This window comes from Apteryx rowi, unplaced genomic scaffold (genome assembly GCF_003343035.1).
Source record: "Apteryx rowi isolate R43461 unplaced genomic scaffold, aptRow1 scaffold_3, whole genome shotgun sequence".
In the NCBI taxonomy this organism is placed as follows: Eukaryota; Metazoa; Chordata; class Aves; order Apterygiformes; family Apterygidae; genus Apteryx; species Apteryx rowi.
The window spans coordinates 6,295,196-6,314,226 of NW_020449418.1; the positions used below are offsets into that span (position 1 = coordinate 6,295,196).

The following is a 19,031-nucleotide window of genomic DNA, read 5'->3' on the forward strand; positions in this document are numbered from 1 at the left end:
TCAGATGGTAAGCCTTACTGATCCAGTTTCCTGAGCAGGCCGACAGCAAACTATTAGGAACCCTTCTCTGAGCCATGTCCCTACACAGAAGCCTACCTTAAGAAAATGTGGTACCAAGTCTGCCTCCTGCTAACAGTCACACTTTTATGGTTTCTATAAAAAATAATACAGTAATAGCAGTTTTAAATGCCCAGAATGTATACATTTCAGACAACCTGCTACTGCAGAATATGAAGGTATCAGTAGCACTGCAGGGGCCCGGACAACAGGTAATGAATACATAAATTAACTAAGAGCAAAGGGATATCTGCCTTTATGAGGCTGAGCCACGCCAGGAAGAATTGCCAATAACATTTGCATAGACCTGATATCCTTTGGCTTGCTGCATGTGAGCCATGACTCAGACTTCACCTAGGGACCAAAGATGATGCAAAGATGCATTAAATACTTCTTGTTTCCCCTTGTTTTACCCTCGTCAGCTGAATCCAGGCAGTGCAAACCRGCTAAGGGTGTTCAGCGCACCCAGAGGAGGCAAAGTCAAAGCACCGCGCAAGCTCCTGGGGATGCGTTAGGAAAACAGGAGGCTGCGGAGCGTGTCCCACAAGGCTGCAGAGGATCAGGGCAGAGGCCTTGGCTGCTGGATGCCAGCTTTGGGGAAGCAGCTCCTCTCCTGCCAAGTGGTGGGAGGCGAAATGAGACACTCARTGTCTTGGGGAGAGCCCCCAAAAGTCACAGGAGCTCCCCCAGGATGTGCCTGGTCAGGCAAAGAGAGGAGAGCGCTGGAGGAGTTTTCTAGCTCTCCCTGCTCTGATCATTCATAGAGCTGAAACAGAAATTCATAGACCTGGCTCTGAAATGTCACGGGGAGTGGAGGGTCCAGGTAGCTCACGGCACCTCCTGTAACTGCAAAGTCCTCGTGCTTGGCATGATGCCTCTCGGACCTAGCAGGAGAGATGAAAGCCGGGAAGGAGATGGCTCACACAGACAGGAGGGTTGGAGGATGCACCGGGGCTTGCGGGAGGAGGCTCGGGAAGAGCCGCCGTCACTTGGGGGCACATGTCCGGCGCAGCGGCAAAGCTGTGCCACCGCACGGCGCATGCTCGACAAGCCGTAGCTGCGGGAGAACGTACGGCGCAAGCCAACCGTGGAGCCTCACGTTCAAGGAGACTTGASAGGTCCGACCGAGCTCTGCGCTCGCAGAACGCGCCCGGGGCCCCACGGCCGGCGACAGCGCCTCAACTCTGCCTGGTCCCAGCACGCTCGGGGCATGTGGGCTTCAGCATTTGGCTCTTCTCACAGCGGGCTGGCCGGGATCCAGCGGCGAGAGCATCATCAGCGCGTCGCTGGCTCGCGGTGCACTTTTACCCTGCGCAGGGGGCGGCAGGGGGGGCCGTGCGCCTACAGCCGTCCTTCGCTTGTCACCTCCGGGCTTAGGTCGCTTCTTTCTTCACAATCATCTAAAGGTGAGGAGGAGCTGAAAAACACGACACTGACAGCGCTGTAGGAGTCGCGGATATAGGGCCTTCCGCTACGCGCCAAGCAAACCCGCTGGAATGGCTTGGACACGATAGGTAAACAGTGTCGGGCTCGCTCAGCAGGGAGACATTTGTATTTAGATGTTAYAGATAAGTGGTGCATATTTGAGACATCTGAAAGTTATTATTCCAGGCAGTTTCTAAACAGAGAATCGCAGTTGTGTAGCCCCTTAACTCCAAGCTGACAGGCAGGATAATGATTTAAATTATTGTTAAATATAGGCTCTGTTTTAAGTGGATGGAATTCAACATCATGGTAGGTTKGGGGGAATAAGGGTGTATTGCAAAACACAACGTTTCCAATTGCTGCAAATCTGATTTGCAGGAGCTTCTCTGCCAACACCAAGCATCACTTTTCACACTATGAAAATGGCAGCTGTAGACATCCTCAAAAGGCAACATCATCCCACTATCTTCTGGATCTTTCTCACTCCATCTAATTGCAATAACTTTGATTAAGAGAACTGATTTTTTGAAAAACAAATCATAAAAGGTTTTCAGAAACTTACAGAGTTCAACGGTGAACCATAATCATTTTTATAATGCTTTAGAATTACAAGTAATCTATGCTTCCTTTAGTTTAATTAGGTTCTGTTTATTATGCTATGTTATCACTTTGTTTTTTAGGAAGAGTATATTTATTCATTCTTCATTTTAAGTCATTTGAAGTACAACTATTGTAATATATTAAATCAGAGTATCACATTTGTTTCATCTGTGAAGTTTGCTTTCCAGCATTTTAATGTGGTGTTGATACCTCCGCACTCCACTCCTCCCGGAACCTGTCCACGCTGCAAGCAACTTCAGCAGGTACTACGATCAGAGGAGCCTTTTTGCCCCTACCATAAGCTGTTTTTCAATATGCCAAAGGTGAAGTGTGACCACACACTGGCTCCATGCTGCAGCCTTTACACAGGCAAAACTTCAGCAAAAACAAACAGGTCTCTTATGCGGAAGGGAAAAAGGGGAAGGAAGAATTAATGCCTTGCTTATTCAGCATCTGACTGTCTCTTTGTGCCATGGAGCAAGCTCCCAGGCAGTACCTCCAACCTACAGCATTCTCATTTCCCAAATGGGTAATTTACAATAACGTGAGCTAGAGGTTCTCGTCTCTGCTCAGAGCACGAAGATGTAATTGGGTCTAAAAAAAGCAATCGCGCCTTGTCACTTAAGGGAAATTACATGGATGATTAATAATAGATGAGTCTCGCAAAGGCCACCCATTCCGCTCAGTGTACCAGCCTCTTATCCCAATTATCCTCATCAATAATGCCAAGAATTGCTTTGGAAGTTTTAAGGAAAATTGAGTTCACTTACCTATGTTTTAATAACTTCTGTGTCTAGCAGGATAGGAGCATCACAGCAGAGCCTTTGACATACCTAACATGCTATAATATCAAATCACGAAACGATAACTCAAGTCTCTGCCATAAATACTCACACTCTAAAGGCGCAAACGTAAGGCACTTTGGTTGGTTCAGTAGCTTGGCTGGCCCGCTTTAGCATGTGATGAATCCAATAACCCAGAGGAGACGATGCCCACAGTCCCCTGTGAGGAAGGAAAGCAATATCCCTATCCCACAGAAAGCAGGCACTTAGGTGACTTGTCTCAGGAAGACAAGAAATTTGGGCTTGAATCAGGAGCTGAATCCTAACTTCATGTCTTGTCCTCTGCCTCCCCTCTCTGACCACGAAAATTAACCTTCAAACACTGACTGGCCACAGAGCAGCTCAACGCAGAATCGACAGACTAAAATCACCCCAGGTTCCTTCCCGACCCTTTCAGTGGGCAGCCAACATGGTTCTGGCCTCCAGATATAATATTTGAGAGACAAACATATATTGGAGAGAATAAATGAATTGTAAGGGCACCAAGCAGAGTACTTCCCATATATTTTTCATTCTGGTCCACTTTTAGTAACTCTAAGCTATTCATTTAAGGAGTTGGACCCCAAAGGATTCAAAACCTATCTGAAAGTGTTTCAAAACAGCACATTTCGGCAGATGATCTCAGCACAGCGCAGCTGGTTTGAAAACCCGTCATTACTAAATTCTCACRTCCTGGCATGAGCTGATAAAGGCACCGTGTTCCTTCCCCACCTGTGACAAGATTTCTTAGCCTCCAGAGAAATAAATCCTGAGAGTTTTTGTAGCCATCTTCATGCTACAGAGCGTGGACTCAGCTACCTGATAATGGGAAAGTGCAACACTAAAACTGGCCTGAGATATTCTTTTGTGTCACCCCCTTTTTCACTTGTGACACCGAAAGACAGAAGAGTGGACAGGTCTCAAAACAAAACTGCAGCAGCCTCGACTGTTTGGCTCCACCAGAGTCAGAAAAAGGATATTAAATATGGAGACAGGGTTGCAATCAGCCTTTCCGAGAAAATAATAATCTGGGAAATTCTGATTCATGCTGATTTGTGATCAAGGACTGTGACTGAGATACCAAAAAAAGAAACTGAATCAGATTTTCAAGGCTGTGTCAAAATGAATTAATTCTCATCATATAACTGGAAAAGATTTAATATCACAGAAGCATTTTTAGAATGACAGCAGGATATGGAGGCTGTGGTAAAGAAAAAAAAAAACATGATTATTGGACTGGGGAGATTGACAGTAAGGAAAGATTAAAGAGAACTAAATATACCATAAAATAATAGCTTGGTCAAATAGCTGCCAAAAGGAACACCCTGAGGAGGCGACAGCAGCCATCAGCATCTGGGACCYGGGGAGGCACGAGAAACAAGTGGTGACCACAAATACGCACCGGAAAACGCTTACGCTAGAATGATCARTAATGAAAGTTTCCAGTAATGATACTGAAGTTATCTTTATACCTACCCGGAGCACTCTGAGAAGCTGCTGTCATTAGCTAGTTCGTTTTCACCCTTCAGCTAAGGACAGGAACGACTTGCTCCCCAGGTTTGTCCCGTGGTTGGACACCCTGCTTACCTTCAGTCACTGCTTATGCTGCAGGAAGGGTGACCTGTGCCAGCCAAGAACAACAGAGACGCAGCAAAGTCTGCCAGAAGCTCTCCTACCAGCAAAGCAGCACCACCTCCCTGGCGGTCATTTACCCGCGTGCCTATCGCAGAGGGGGGCTAAGGCTTTTTTTTTCTCGCTTCTGTTGTTGCCAGCAAAACTTTTAAAGCAGATCAAATATCAGTTGAATTCACTTTGAATCTAGCTGAACCAAAGTCAGGCCATTTGAGTTCTAAATGCTTGGCCATAAAAGTGATCCTGGGAGGCATAACTAGTTCTTTTTAAAAAATGTTTGTAATTAATTTACATTAATTTTCTAGACTGTCTGTCACATATAAACCCTCTGCTGGAAAATGCTACACTCAGTTCATATTTTAAAGATTTTTTTTTCTACCAAGCAGGCTGGAAATGCTACTAAGTGGAATATTAGACTCTAAAGGGCAACTCAACAGACGGGAGTTATCTGGCAGCAAATTCCACAGATACAGATTGAGGGGTGTGAAACCCCCATTGCAAACTACTGACAAACAAAAGAGTATCTACTCTCTCCTCACCCTCAACCAAAGCATCCTTTTGATAGATCTGGCAGTGGTATTAGCAGAAGACTTCTATAAGAAATTCACTATATCATAGAAAGTGCCTTTGCTCAAAGAGGGATAGGTGTTATCAAGAGCAGAATGAAAAGCCACCAATCTAATTTGGGATGTAAGAAACACATCTGACTTAGGTATTTCTCCATGGAGTGTTTTTCTCCTGCATATTCATAAACTCTTTGCTAGAGACAGTGTCAGTGGTATGTACTTGACCTGAAAAAAGAGCTGGCTTCTCAGCAAGGAACACACCAGGCGTCCAGAGTGACCCATGCCGTCCTGAGCTACCTGACTCCACTCTCCTCCAAATCCACTACTAAAACAGTCTTTGTTTCTCAGGCCAGAAGAACCACTGAGCATAGAGCCTAATACCTGCACAGCCATCGATTACTGATTAACCACAGACCACAGGTTTTGACCTAGCAAACCCTGCACAGAACCCAGTAACTAGCAGATGGAGAAGAAAACAGTGGAGCAGGGAACTTAAGCACATACCTCTCTTCAGGAATGTGAATTAACAGACTTACTCAAGCATACACCTAGTTTCTGGCACACAGGATACAACCACATATGCATATGAAGTTGGTAAGTATTTAACTGTCTTGTTGAATTCAGCTCCTGGAGCCTAAATAGTCTTTTCCAAGCAACTGAAAACGTGACCCCAACCCTGGGTAATCAGTCCAGCTGGGAACTACACACATTTGAAAACCAGTATCTTACTTCCAGTTTGAATTTCTCCTAAATCAGCTTTCATCCATTTGCCTACCAAAATAGACTGCTTTTTGCCTTACCATTAGTAGTTATTTAGACTGTAGGCTCTTTGAAACTTATTCATTTTTTATAGAGCATTGGTCTTTTAGGTCTCACATCTAGAACTGAAGCACTAGAAATTATAATATGAATAGTCATAATAGTAAGTATGGCCTATGACCAAATTATTTATATACTTGAGTGAGCTAATTAGGTTGAGCTGACATTGCCAGTCCCCGYAGCTCTGCAGTGAAATTCTCCATCAGTTCAGTTTTCTGTTCAGTTGTTTCTTGCACTGACCTTCAATGTAAGGCCAATTTCCTTCCACCTGCCTGAGCAGCATTAGAGTCAAGATCTGGAGACCCTACCAAAGTGGTCTGCTGATGCCTGTGAAAGGTTCGGGAGGGTGATGCGGTTTCCAGACACTGAAGAGGACAAACAAAAACAGCCAGGAAAACAGCACTGCAGAAGGAGGATGAAGAAATGTAATTGCCTTTGGAAACACTTTGATCAAATTGTCATCAGTCTCCTTGGTTCAAGTAGCCATCTACACAGCTCTGCAGTGCTGCAGTCCTCCCCACTCCGGGGCTGCAGAGAAAGGGGGATGTTCTGCATTAAAGATGTTAAAGGCATCCGTTCTTTCCATAAAAGTGACGCAGTGCTTACTGGCACGGTACTGACATGGGAATAGGATTATTGGATTCTAAAGGCTTTTTCCCTGGAACGGTCTTTATCCTCYTAAAGGAAGATAGAGCAATTAAGGATTTTTTTTTTTCCCCATAAGAGAATTAATTTTCTGTGAAGGGTCACAGTGGTAGCCAGGTGCATCACAGGAAATTTTCATCCTAGTCAGTGGTACAAGGTTTGAGTCCGTGGTCAGCAATCTCATCTATCAATCTTTTATCCCTAGTTACAGCAGCCGATCTGATGCAGGTAGAAGTATCTCGGAGAACAGAAGTTGCAGCTAAACATGACCAAACATGAAAGGCAAAGGAAAATAACACTCGCACTTACAAAAACTTTTTCCAGGCAAGACCTAGAGGTGCTGGCCATTGTCAGAGACAGGGCAATGGATTCAGTAGACCTTCAGTGCGGCACCATGGCAGTCCTTTTGTGATATGCCAGGCCAAGTATGCATCCAGACACACAAGAACAGAAGTTTGGAAGGACTGACACAGCTAAAAGCAGCAAATGGACTTGAAATGCAACTGGAAGGATGAAAACATCTCACACTGTTCTGTGGAAGCCAACTTTGGGATTCTTGGGGTACACAGCCTGCACCTTAGTAAAGTTAACGGCAAAACTCTCCTGGAGCAGTACTGGGCCCCAAGACGATATCGTCAGGCTAAAGCTGTAAAAGGCTGCAGCAAGTTGAGGACAGGAGGAGAGCAGTGTGGCGTGAGACCCAAGGCCCACCTGTCCCCGGGCTCTGCCTTCAGCAGCCGGTAAAGTCAATTCCTGGGGAGGAGCACAGGCATGGGGCAAGCAGAGATACCTCCTCCAYGCATGCTCCCAGCTATCCTGACCCAGGTCCAGAGCACTGGTGATGCCTTGCATTTGACTGCCCTTGAAGTATCACTGAAAATTACTTTTAAGAAATTATTTGACTCAGTACATTTTCTATCTAGACAACCCTGAAGCTGCACAGTGTTGTTTGCACAGAGACCCAGTCGTATGGATTGCATACCTTACAGGTCAGAAGAGTCACATACAGCTGATGAACAGAGGGGCTGCTGCTGCCTACGAAATCCTAGCTTGGATTGGCACAGGTTCCCTCAGTCAAAACTGTTTTGTCTCTTTGGGACRGCCAAGCAAAGCCTGGAGCAGGAGCTTCCAGTGCTCGGGGTTTCACCAGAGAAGTAATGAAGGAGTAAAAACCAGGGACAAGATTCTGCTCACAGTGCAAAACCAAAGCGACTCCACAGGTGGTTGCAAGTTTAGGCTGGTATAACTGAAAATAGAGCAGGGCTGTAAGTAAGGATTTCTAGACTGAGCAGTTCTGCTTACAATGCTTGGAAAAACAAATGGGGACTTTGGAGTTCAAAGCAATCTCATTTTTAGCTCTGTTGCTGATACGGATGTTAAAGCCAATTTAATTTTGTTAAAGGTGTCTAACTTTTTTAATAACCCAGAGGCCTACAGGGATAACGAAATCATGTCCTCTGTATGGTAAACTGCATATTCAGCAGCTGTGATACCAATTAGATGTTGAAATGACAAAGTGCTATCTCACGCCAGCAGAGACATACTGTACAGAGCCTGTGTTTAGTTTTATCATATGAGCAATGTTTAGCTGTCATCTGTCATATAGGCTTAGGAGAACAGGCCTTCCTCAGCTGGAACAGCTGGAATTGCAAGATTAGAGCAATAAACACTCATTCTTCTACCAGATTAGCTTTTTGCATCCCGAACTCACCTCCAGTTCAACTGTCTTACACTGGGGTAAATCCACTCTTTGTCAAGCTATGTTTATGAATGGAGTTAGCTTTCAGCATTACGACATAAGGTTTTGTAGAGTTTAAATGATTTTGCTGAATATTTTTAAGGAAGRTATGAGGAAAGCTGCAAAGTTTAACTCCCTACTCTAATATATTCTCTCCGCTTTTTTTCTGAAGACTTCTGTTACTTACAGATTTATAATAGGAACCCCAATAGACAAACTAAGGAAAATACAACTCTATGCTACATAAGCATCAGTTAGGAGAATATATTTTTCAAAGAACAACGTAGCTATCTTATCCTAATAGTCGTGAAAATCCAATAGTTCTAACCAAAATACCAAATTCTCTTCTAACACAAGTAGTTCTTTGAAAGTTTTCCTCAAAAGAACATACTGCTCCATTAGCAGTGTCTGTTCTTATGCTCTAAGGCCCTGTCTATACCAGAAACTTCTGTAAYTAATTATAGCTCTTTAATCAATTCAGTATATATCCAATTATTCCAGTAGTTTTTGCCTTTAGAAGAAGTAAAATTAGGTTCAAAGTATAGTACCTTTGAATTGAAATCACTGTTTCCAGACTAAAAGTTCCCTGCTTTTGCTAAAAAATAGTAACACTTAGCAAAAGCARGGTAAACTTCTTAGTGCAAACCAGCAATACTTACTTCTTCAAAGCAACCACTAAATCAATAATCAGAAGATATTTAAYGAGAAATTGTCTTTTTTTTTAAATACAGGGGCCTACCTTTGCATTGTCTGTGTCTAGACTACAGCATTCACATACCAATATRTTATACARCACCTACAATTGTCAGAATTGCCATGTTTCCTTGTGCTTTTATGGGTAACATGGAAAATATTATTTTATAGCTTTTCTTGTCTGTGTTAGGAACAATATTGCAGCTTGCCAGAACTAATGGAACTTTATAAAGCACAGAATTTATTTTTCCATTGATTATCCTGTGTTGTTAAAGTCTTCRTTTTTCTCAGTCTGGACAATACGAGCCAGAATAATCACTGTCGAGTTTCTTTCTACCYAGGTTTGCTTGCGTGTTCTCCTGACGCTGACGGGGACACAGCTTTGGATGATGTACATAGCAACAATAACACATCACGYGCCAGATTTTGTCGTGGCTGTTCATGGTTAGTGATGCCGAGGCTCCAAGGGCAGCCAGCTCAGGTGAGAGCAACGGGTAGACACACCTAAGAGCAACAGTGGTAAAATATATGGAACAACTTTTGGACACAAGGAGCTGCCTCGGGGCTGCAGGCTAACTCTTGGGTCCCTATCACATTTGGAAAAATATGTCCCTCCTATGTGCTAAGGCAAAGCAGGGATTGATTAAAATGGCAACAGATGAGTTATTTATTAAACTGTTTTCACATTTCTAGTTATGTTAGAGAGCTTCCTGCAGCTGCAGAGACAACAGCTACAGACAATAAAACTTCATGAGCATTTGAAATTCTCTCTCCCCTTAGGAGATGCRGAAAAACAATGACAAGTGACTGTTTGCAGGTGGCATATATCTTCCCTTCATTAAGGAGGACTCTGTTTAAACACATACTATTCTTTTGCATCAGCTCGTCACAAACTTTCACAGGGAGGGCAAATAGTTTACAGCTTCCACTTTCACGCAGTATACTATAAATGTTCACTGCAGTCGCGTTTGATTATCCAATTTCAGTTAGCGCGAAGCAGTCTCAGAAGATGAGCGTGCTCATTGGCATGGGTCAGGGTAGCAACAGAAATGATTTCCTGTGGGCAATGGAAAATGAAGCTTTTGCTCATGAAAACCAAAATAGTAGTAACCACGTGGTAAAACTGAAGATGCATGCAATAAGTTACATTTTTCAGTCTTACACCATTCACATCTGAAATTTGCCCATAAATCCACCTCATTTGGGGCTTATTTAATGTTGCTTCTAAAGGTACCCTCGAGTCAGAGATTCAATTTACCCAAGAACTGACATGGGTAAAGAAAGAAAAACATTTCCTTCCTTCCCTACAAAACGTGCAATTTCCTTGTCAAATTTACACTAGCTTGAATCTCAGGAAGGGTAAATCTCCCTCCATGATCAGTTCATATTTCAACTTTTGATACTTTGCAAACATGAGGTGACAAAAAGCTAGAAAGTGAATCTGGAGAAAGAAGATTCCCCAAATATCTTGTGTAATATACAGCTCTTCCAGTTAATTCTAGTCGAATCTGTATATACCCTTATGCTTGATGTATGTATTCATACAGTTTCTACTTCTGCAAAATTTAATGTGTGTACATTTAAAATTTTTCTGCTTTGCAAGGTCTTACTAGCTTTTCACGTATTTTATATTACAAGAAGTTGGTGAAGCTTTGCTTTCAACAGGTGCCCTTTGGTGGGCCARCGTAAATATAATTATATTTGGTTTTCCAATTTTTTACTAGCAAAAGTACCAAGACTACTGTGTAATACTGGCTGAATAAAAATACAGATGGATGGCAGAAGAGTGTGAATAGAATAATTAACAGTAAAGGTGTTTGGATTTTGACCATACTAGTAACGAATGGGACTAAGAGGAAAACCAACAGGCTGTTCCTTATGTGTTATCTCATTGGAAACAGAGCRGTGGGGATGTGTGCTGAAATCAGAATTTCTTGCAGTCCCATTTTTCCATATTTTTAGAACGCATCTGTTGTAGTTTGGAAGAAAACATACTAGATACTTGGACTAGATGATTGCCAGAGGTCTCTTCCAATCTCAGCTATTCTGTAATTCTGTGATACAATATTTACTACCAATAAAATAGGGCAATTTTCAACAAGGTACCATACAGTGGGAAAACCTGGAATCCCACCCCAAAAGACACAGGAATATGCCCAAAACATGCATTCCTCTTTGCCTTACACATCCCTAAGAAAAGCTGCCACCCTTGCTGTCCTGCAGGGAATCCACAGAGAGACTATATTAACATTTCTTAGTCGACGCCAGTCTCACTAGCCGAGYGCTTGGCACAAGCCAGTTAATGTGAGACACCACCATTTGGTTCCCTTGCGCTGCCATCCTCACTGCAAGGATCTGACGGCCCCAGGAGTTAAACAGCTGGTCCTCTCCTTTTCTTTTTTTTTTAATGCTTTATTATAGCAGGGAGGCAGCAGACTGCTTATATTCCGTTTTTCTCGGACTCTTTCTGAAGTGTGAATGAGCATGTGTGTATGTTGAAGTGATAACATAAGGCTAAACCACATTTGTAGTAAATATTACTTCAAATTACCCCATGTCATCCTGGAATGTAAAAGTGCACTTGTGCAAAACTAGCTGCCCAAAAAGGGAAGCAGAGCTGTAAACCATTCTGCCTACAAGTTGAGCATGTCAGCAGGAGAGTCACTGTATAAGGGTATGTTTACAGGTCACTTAAGCCTGCATCTATGCTGAAACTCATGCCCTGAATCACCCAACATCCATGCAGTCACTTGCAACAACCTTGCCTAAACGGGGCCTTTACATCGCGGCAGGAAACCAGCTGAGGCCGTGCGCTCAGGGCACAAGCTCGTGGTGTGAATTTGAGCTTTTTCATCTATATAGTGTGGGTGGAGGCAAGGAGAGCAAGCAGTATTAGTGTTACYGACCACGGGAGCACTGCAGTTCATTTTAGTGTGAACCGGTGCACTTTCAAGGAAGATTTAGACCAAGCTCTTTTGTTCACTCACCAGTGACAGCCGAAAGGTGGTCAAAACTCAGTTCCTGACCTCCCTTTGGCCAAGAGTCAGTGGACTATGCAAGGATTTTTTACCTGTCTCAGTAGCAAATGAAGCAGGCAAAGAAGCTGCATAAAATCCTCTGCTTCTGACCATAAAGCAAGGCCATTCACACCCAGGAACTCCTGCAACAGCCACACGTATGCCTATGTATCGACAGCAGTAATTACACATGAGTAATTATCAGTAGGGCTGATGCTATGGGTAAAGCCATAAGCACAAGGAAATGATCTTTGCTTTCATCTGCAGGCACAATTTGGTGATACCAGCGTGCTGCACTCTGCAACCCCAACACATACCCTATGAGTTTCACTGCAGAGATGGGAACTTGCACTGACAGAAGACTTATTGCTGCATGTCTTTGCTTCGGGAAGCGTGAGTTTGGAAGGGAAGTTCCATTCTTGGGAGTCAGAGGGGAATATTTCCAAGAAAAATGGAAGGACAGCCACTAGAAATGGCAAAGCTCAGACCTTTGGGTGAAGTACACACAAAATCAAAAAAAGGCAGTGCATTAACCATTAGCAAAATAATGAAGCTCAAGAACAAGGAGCCTCTTTAGGGGGAAAAAAAGAAATAATTGAACTGCCATGTAAAATACTAGGCTCTTCCGTTCAACATACCACGCCAGCATCCCCTCCATCAGATGCCCTGCAAGCCATACCAGGCTGAATTTGACCATATGTTTGTAGCTAAGCTATGAAATTCATTTGTCAAGTCCCTGGAGTTTTTGGCAAGATGTCCTGTACTATATGTGTGGTCTGCTATACTAAAACGGGCATGCAGAGCTTTGCAGTGGGTATGGCTATACGATCCAGAGGCAACATAGCTGATGCTTTCAATGCTCGGATTTTTAGTGCTGTGTAATAATGAATGGAGATACAGAGGACTCGAGTCAAAGATGTTTCGGCACAGTTGCTAGGATTAAAACCTGCTGAAGGCTGTTGGAACATGCTATAAATACGTATCTGAGCTCCACGCCAACTGTGTAAACTCAGAAGCTGCTTGCTTCATTCAGAGAGTTTATACCAACCAGAGCCGCAATTAGAATCTGGAACCTGTTAAATTAGAGGCTAATCAGTGGCTGGTAACAGTCACATTTTCCTTGTGAAAAGGGACGTGGAAGATGCTGGAACAATGCAGGAGCAGATGAGGGATAGGAAATCATTTCTTGAGTGTTTTGAAAGGAAGCACATAAGCCAGAGTTATGGGCCTTCATTAATCAGGCATAGGAATCATGAGGTGCCAAATCTCGCAACAGCCCGGGAGACTCTGAGTCATTTGCAAGCTCTTCCTAACTGAATCCTGAACATGACACATCACCAAACTCAAGATCTCAATTCAAATATCACCTTCTTGGCCTAGGAACAGTTGCCTAGTGGCTCTGACTCAAGTTGATTCACAACGAAAGATAAATCTTTCTACTACTAAAAAAAGGCAAAAAGCTGCTGAGAAATCCTTTAATTCCTTCCTCTGCATTGTGCAATCTTGAGCCAGTAGTTTTTGCAGTGAGGTCAGTGCCATTTCTCTACCCCCTGAACCAAGATTCTTCTTCCCTGCTGTGCAGGTTGCTATAGGCAGTCCCGCCACCATATCTTTTAATACAGCAAACAGTGCAGGAAGGAGGCAGAACTGTCTGAAAGAGGCTTCATTAAAGCTTTCAGTACGTAACGTGAAAATGAGAAGGTTTGTTGTTTTAACAGAATTAGCTGGCTAAAATACAGGAAAAAGCCAGAATCTCCCTCAATCTAGCAGGATCATCTCATCTCCATTAGGAAGTTCAGTTAACAGGTACCACCTAACTTTTCCCACGGTGAAAACAAGACCCATGAAACTACTGTTACCTGGAAAAGTGCTATTACTTGTCCCCCAGCAACACTGAGAAGCCAACTCTAGGTCTGCACGCTGACATCTCTGGTTCCCCACTAACCTAGCTGCCCACTGAGCTGGATCCTCAGCAACTCTTTTCAGTTGGTATAAGATCTATAAGCTCAGATACCCCGAACCTTGACAGTGCACATCTGGAGCCAGACTGACTCCTCAGGAGTGCCAAACTACTTCAGTTTCAAGTGAGGATGGCAGAAGACGTGGGCACTCTGCACTCCTCATACTCTAACCCCAACTGCATTTCCGATCTTCAGGCTCCAGAGGATGAATCAAACTCCTCTGCACAAGTCCTGCCCTGTGAAAGCAACATCCCAACAAAACCAGCAGCGGCTTCTCACAGGTTATTTGGAATAGATCCATATTATAAATCTGTCCACTAACCCAGCCAGAAAATCATAACAGTGCCATCTAGGAAGGAATTATCCATAAAATTAAAATGCATTTCCCCACTTTGGCTTGGGGAAAGCAGCAAGTAAGATAAAAAGGAAGTTTTACAAAGTACATTCCATGCTCCAGAATGTGCTCCAATATAGTTTAGTTAGCACACGATCTCTCAGCAGAAATCTATTTATTTATAGATGGCTTCTAGTGATATATCGTAGTGGTTGTTTCCCACCCTCCCACTTGCATGATATTTAAGTGCTAAACTCTAAACACCAGTTAATCTCGGCTCAGACTGTGAGATGCTCTGAGAAGGAATAACATCCTTTTCCCTTCCTCTGTCCCACCTCAGACTCAGCGCAGCGAGTGGAACGGACCGCGTCAGGCTGGTCCATCACAGGGGATGGGACAGCATCATTCCTGCAGCCTAGGACTTGGGCATGATCCCCACATCATGTGACCGTACCCCCTGAAATGCACTCACCTAAGAGCTGCACGCCGCGGGTGAGTCCGTAGACATCAATCAAAGCCCAGAGGGGTTCTGCGGTCCTCACCCCACTGAAGAACAGCATCGCAGCGGAGTCGTTCACCCGATAGAAAACCCGTCCTTTCTTGTCCACCCAGAACGCTATGATGTTTCCTTCGTTCGCAAACTCTTCTGGCAGAGCCTTGGCCCAGAAACCACTTTGGGAAACCAAGTCGGGGCACGCATACTTCGGCAGGGTGTCAGGGTTAATCCTGGACGGATCCTTGGAAGTAAACCCAAGCCGGAGAGCTCCACTCCAGCAGCATTGTTTTTTAGTGATCTGCAAAGATAACAGCAGCAATAACAGCATTTGGCACTCGAGTGTGTATTTACACACTACAGGCTCCATGCCATCGAGCACTGAAGGTCACTGCATAGCTCTGTGAGTGCTTAGCTCCCAAAGGATGAGTCCACTAGATTCAAGAAACATTCTACCCACCACCAAAACACTGTTGCGGCTATTTTAAATGCAAGTAGCAATGCTGCACAGTTAAGAGACAAAGCTCATATTAAAAAAAAAAAAAATCAAATGAAATCTATGGGGAGAGATGAAATGTAATTACAGCTGCATTATGACTCATTTCTATTTCTAGGGTAATTCCTTTTGGCCTAAGAACTGTCCTCTTGCAAAAAGTGCCAAGAAACGGCCACAGGATCTTATATCTCAGCTGAGAGAGCACCTACAGCAGCATAGCCCTCCCCACCATAGTGCTCGCACAGCGGGTTTTCTCATGACCTGAGGGAAAAGCACTGACTCCAGAATCACAGTCACCACCATAGGGTTTTCTAGGTTTCCCAGCCAACTAAAAGACAATCTTGCCCCTGTTTAGCTTGTCAGATTGCATGAAATCACAACTTTGCCATAGATAACTTGTATGTGGAAAAGCACAACTTGAAGTATTTAATTATATTAAATACACAATTAGAAGACAACGGTAGATGTTGTCTTATGTCTGGGAAACACCTACTCACTTCAAGTCTGATTGCTGTTTTTCAGGATATGCTGTGCATGTCTGTGGAAAACCTGTTCACTTCAGCTATAAGTGTTGTTTTTCAGGATATGTTGTACACATCTGTACTCCACCTGTCAGCATACGGTATGTCAGCACAGATCCAGCCAGGATCTGGGTCCAGGATAGCTACTTTGTGTCACTTGACACATAATAGGTGTTTTTGTTCATGCACTGAACCTGCAGCAAACATACGATTGAAATATCCAAAGGTTGAAGAACCAACAGGAGACCACACCACTGCAACAAGAGCTGTCTAAAGAGGGGTTTTTGAAAAGCTAAATTCATCTCTCATCACTGGAGTGACTTTTTTCAACAAATTTGGTGACAACCTCTATTAACTTCAACCTAGAAGCCTCCCTGAACTGGAAAATGAATAACGTACCCAAAAATCAATGGACAAGACCCCATGAGGAAAAAGCCTTATGGCCTAAATTTTTGGCCGTGTTGACCATTTGTCATTACAGTGAGGACCTAGAAGAGCAGGCAGTAAAACCTGCAGAAGCATAACCTCTAGCGGAGAGGCCTCGCTGCCGACCAGCTATGAAAGACAACATGAGATGCTGTCATGCAGAGTAGGACAGCAGTCCAGGATGGCTCACATGTGCCTCTGAAGCCTTGAGAGGGAGGACAACACTTATAAAAGGGACAGAGCATACAATGAAGTGCGGTCAGTACCGAGTGTGGAAAGGTGGGATTTGTCAGGAGTCCAGCCCCAAGGGGAACAGCAGACCTTTGGCCACAGCACGGACACAGGGTTGTCAGCTCTGACACCCACCACAACTGTCGGTCTCAGGCCGCAGTAAGGAGGGTTGCACAGGAGTCTGTCCTCCCAACTGGGATAGAATTGCCCATATGATAATTTTTCAGGCAAATGACATCTTCAGGCACCTCTGTGAGTGCTAGACGACAGCTTCTTGGACTTGGAAACCTCTCTAGATGTGGAAAAAACCAAAGGCACAGCTATCTTATAAGAGGATCCAACTAAAGTGGAATGAGGTGTTTTCCGAACATGATCTGGGAGGAATTGCAGGAATGGACTTTGTCCACAAAAGCCTGGTTGCAGCTCATGTCCCAGTCTGGAAGCCGGAAGCACAGGATTTTCTACAACGGATTCTTTGAGACATGCTTCTTTGGACTTCTGAATTCTCTTCTAATAACATTTATAAATATTGCATTATTCTTTCACATGTTCCTCTCCAAGGCAAATCCGGAACGCATGCCCTTGTGGGCATAACAGTCTCACAACAAAGACATTGTTCAAAGCCTAGAGATTTCTGCTTTATAATTAAAGTATCAGAGAAATCACCTCAGGGCTTCAAAAAAAAGAAAAAAAAAGATCAACGGACAGATAGTTCTGCAGTTAAACAAGAGTTGCTCTTTATCCCTATTCAACCTAGTCAAACATCTAAACTATTTACATCAATCAGCATGAAACACTTCAGAACTGACCTCAGTCCCAGGAATCCTGAGAAGCTCCAGCTTGTGGGATGGACACTGGGGTGGCAATAAAGAGGACCGAAGCAGATTTGCTGTTTCACATCTCTGGACAGGATAGGATGGGATCATTCACCTTCCCCCAGTGGAAGGGGGGTGGATGGGGCGTGCATGTGCCAAAATGGGGTATATACACGCACTCCAAGAAGAAGCCTGGATTATTTATTGTAGCAAATATACTGCAAACCCTAAAAGCTCTTGGGACCGAGATTAATACGGCCTCATTGTTATTCGTACAATTTACTCTTTCACAGTCTCTTGCCAATACTTTACAGCAATCACAGGCTGCATGAAGTAAATATTCATATGGTAATCTAGGCTGCACATGTTCCATGTATTAATCAGCACCTATAAACAAACAGTTCTCAACACAGTTTGACCACAGGCAAACTAATATCCAAATTAAAATTGAGTGTAATGCCTGCCAAGAATTAGACACAGCTGGACAAAGGATACACAGCTTTGCTAAAAAAGGCAATGGTTAATGATGGGCCAAATTCTCTATTCAGCAACCACTGCTAGCAGAAAAGCTTGGGAGGTCCACTGGGTACCGGAAGGGGAKGAACAGATGCATTCCACATCCAAACTGGCAAACCATGGCTGATTACAGAGATTCAGACTCCTGCATTTAAAGCCTTGTGTTACCTTTGACAAACTCTCACCCCACCCCGAGCAGTGCCCCAAATCACATGGAAGAAACCACGCTGTTACCAACATCTCTGAGGCAAAGAAAGAAGAGCTCTGGCTGCTTGATGGGATACCCAAAGCAGCAAAGAAATCTCAGAATAAACCCAAAATACAACAAATAATAATCCAAATGAAATCTCATGACTTCTTTCCTCTAGTTTTTGAAGTGAGTTTAGACTTTATAGAACCTGGATGATTGGGTTCATGGTTAGTCTTTAGATGGTGAGAAACACAAAAGATTTAATACGCCATTTTATACAGGCACAAACAATAATAAGGCATTTGGAGGAGGGACTCAGCAGAAAAGCAAAGGCGTTTCCGTCCATCCCTAGAGTACAGGTTCTGCTGAAGCCTGTTGATTATTCGCATGAGAACTCCCCTTTAGATTCAGCAGGAGCTCTGCTTGTAAATCCCTTGTGCACAGATGAAAGATCTGCATGCATATTCTTCACATATGTTATGCAAGTTAAAATCCTAAAATATACAGTGATAAACAAGTGTGAATTTTCCTGAGATAGTTGCATTGTTTCAGCATGAGGAAGAAATAATCCAGAACCTTTGTCTACAACACTAAACCCACGCAAACCTTTGATGGCATTTTCAAAAACAAAATGCTGCTTTCATCACCTCTCAAATCATTTTTCCACAGTTGTTTGTCCAAACTGCTGGCCAATGTGGAAAAAATCCCATTAGACTATGTGAGTCCTGCTGGGTTCCTAGCCTGGAGAGAGGCAGTAAGAACTCTACAGGCAATGTAATTCAACCCGTAGGAGGGATTTTCCACTTATGGGTCTGATCCTGAAATCACTGAAATCTCAGTGCATTTCCAAAAGAAGAGACATTAGGGGAGCTGTGCTGGAACAAGTGCTCAGTCTCATACAGCCAGCAGCCATGGGGCAGAGCGGAGGGAGCTGATCTAAAGAGGCTGAGACAAGCCACCAACACCATCACAGGTGAGACGTGCTGAATAAGAGAGCCTGTAGCAAATAAAATAAACCTCAGTGGGTTAATTTCC

At 43.7% G+C, this 19,031-nt stretch overlaps 1 protein-coding gene across 1 annotated transcript in view; it reads right to left on the reverse strand.

Moving 5' to 3' along the window:
* Positions 1-19,031, reverse strand: part of NEURL1 (neuralized E3 ubiquitin protein ligase 1) — a 159,942-nt gene that overhangs the window by 41,422 nt on the left and 99,489 nt on the right. The window contains exon 4 of the mRNA XM_026069672.1: positions 14,781-15,102. Within this exon, the coding sequence (XP_025925457.1) occupies positions 14,781-15,102 (322 nt within the window). The remainder of the gene's footprint in view (positions 1-14,780; positions 15,103-19,031) is intronic.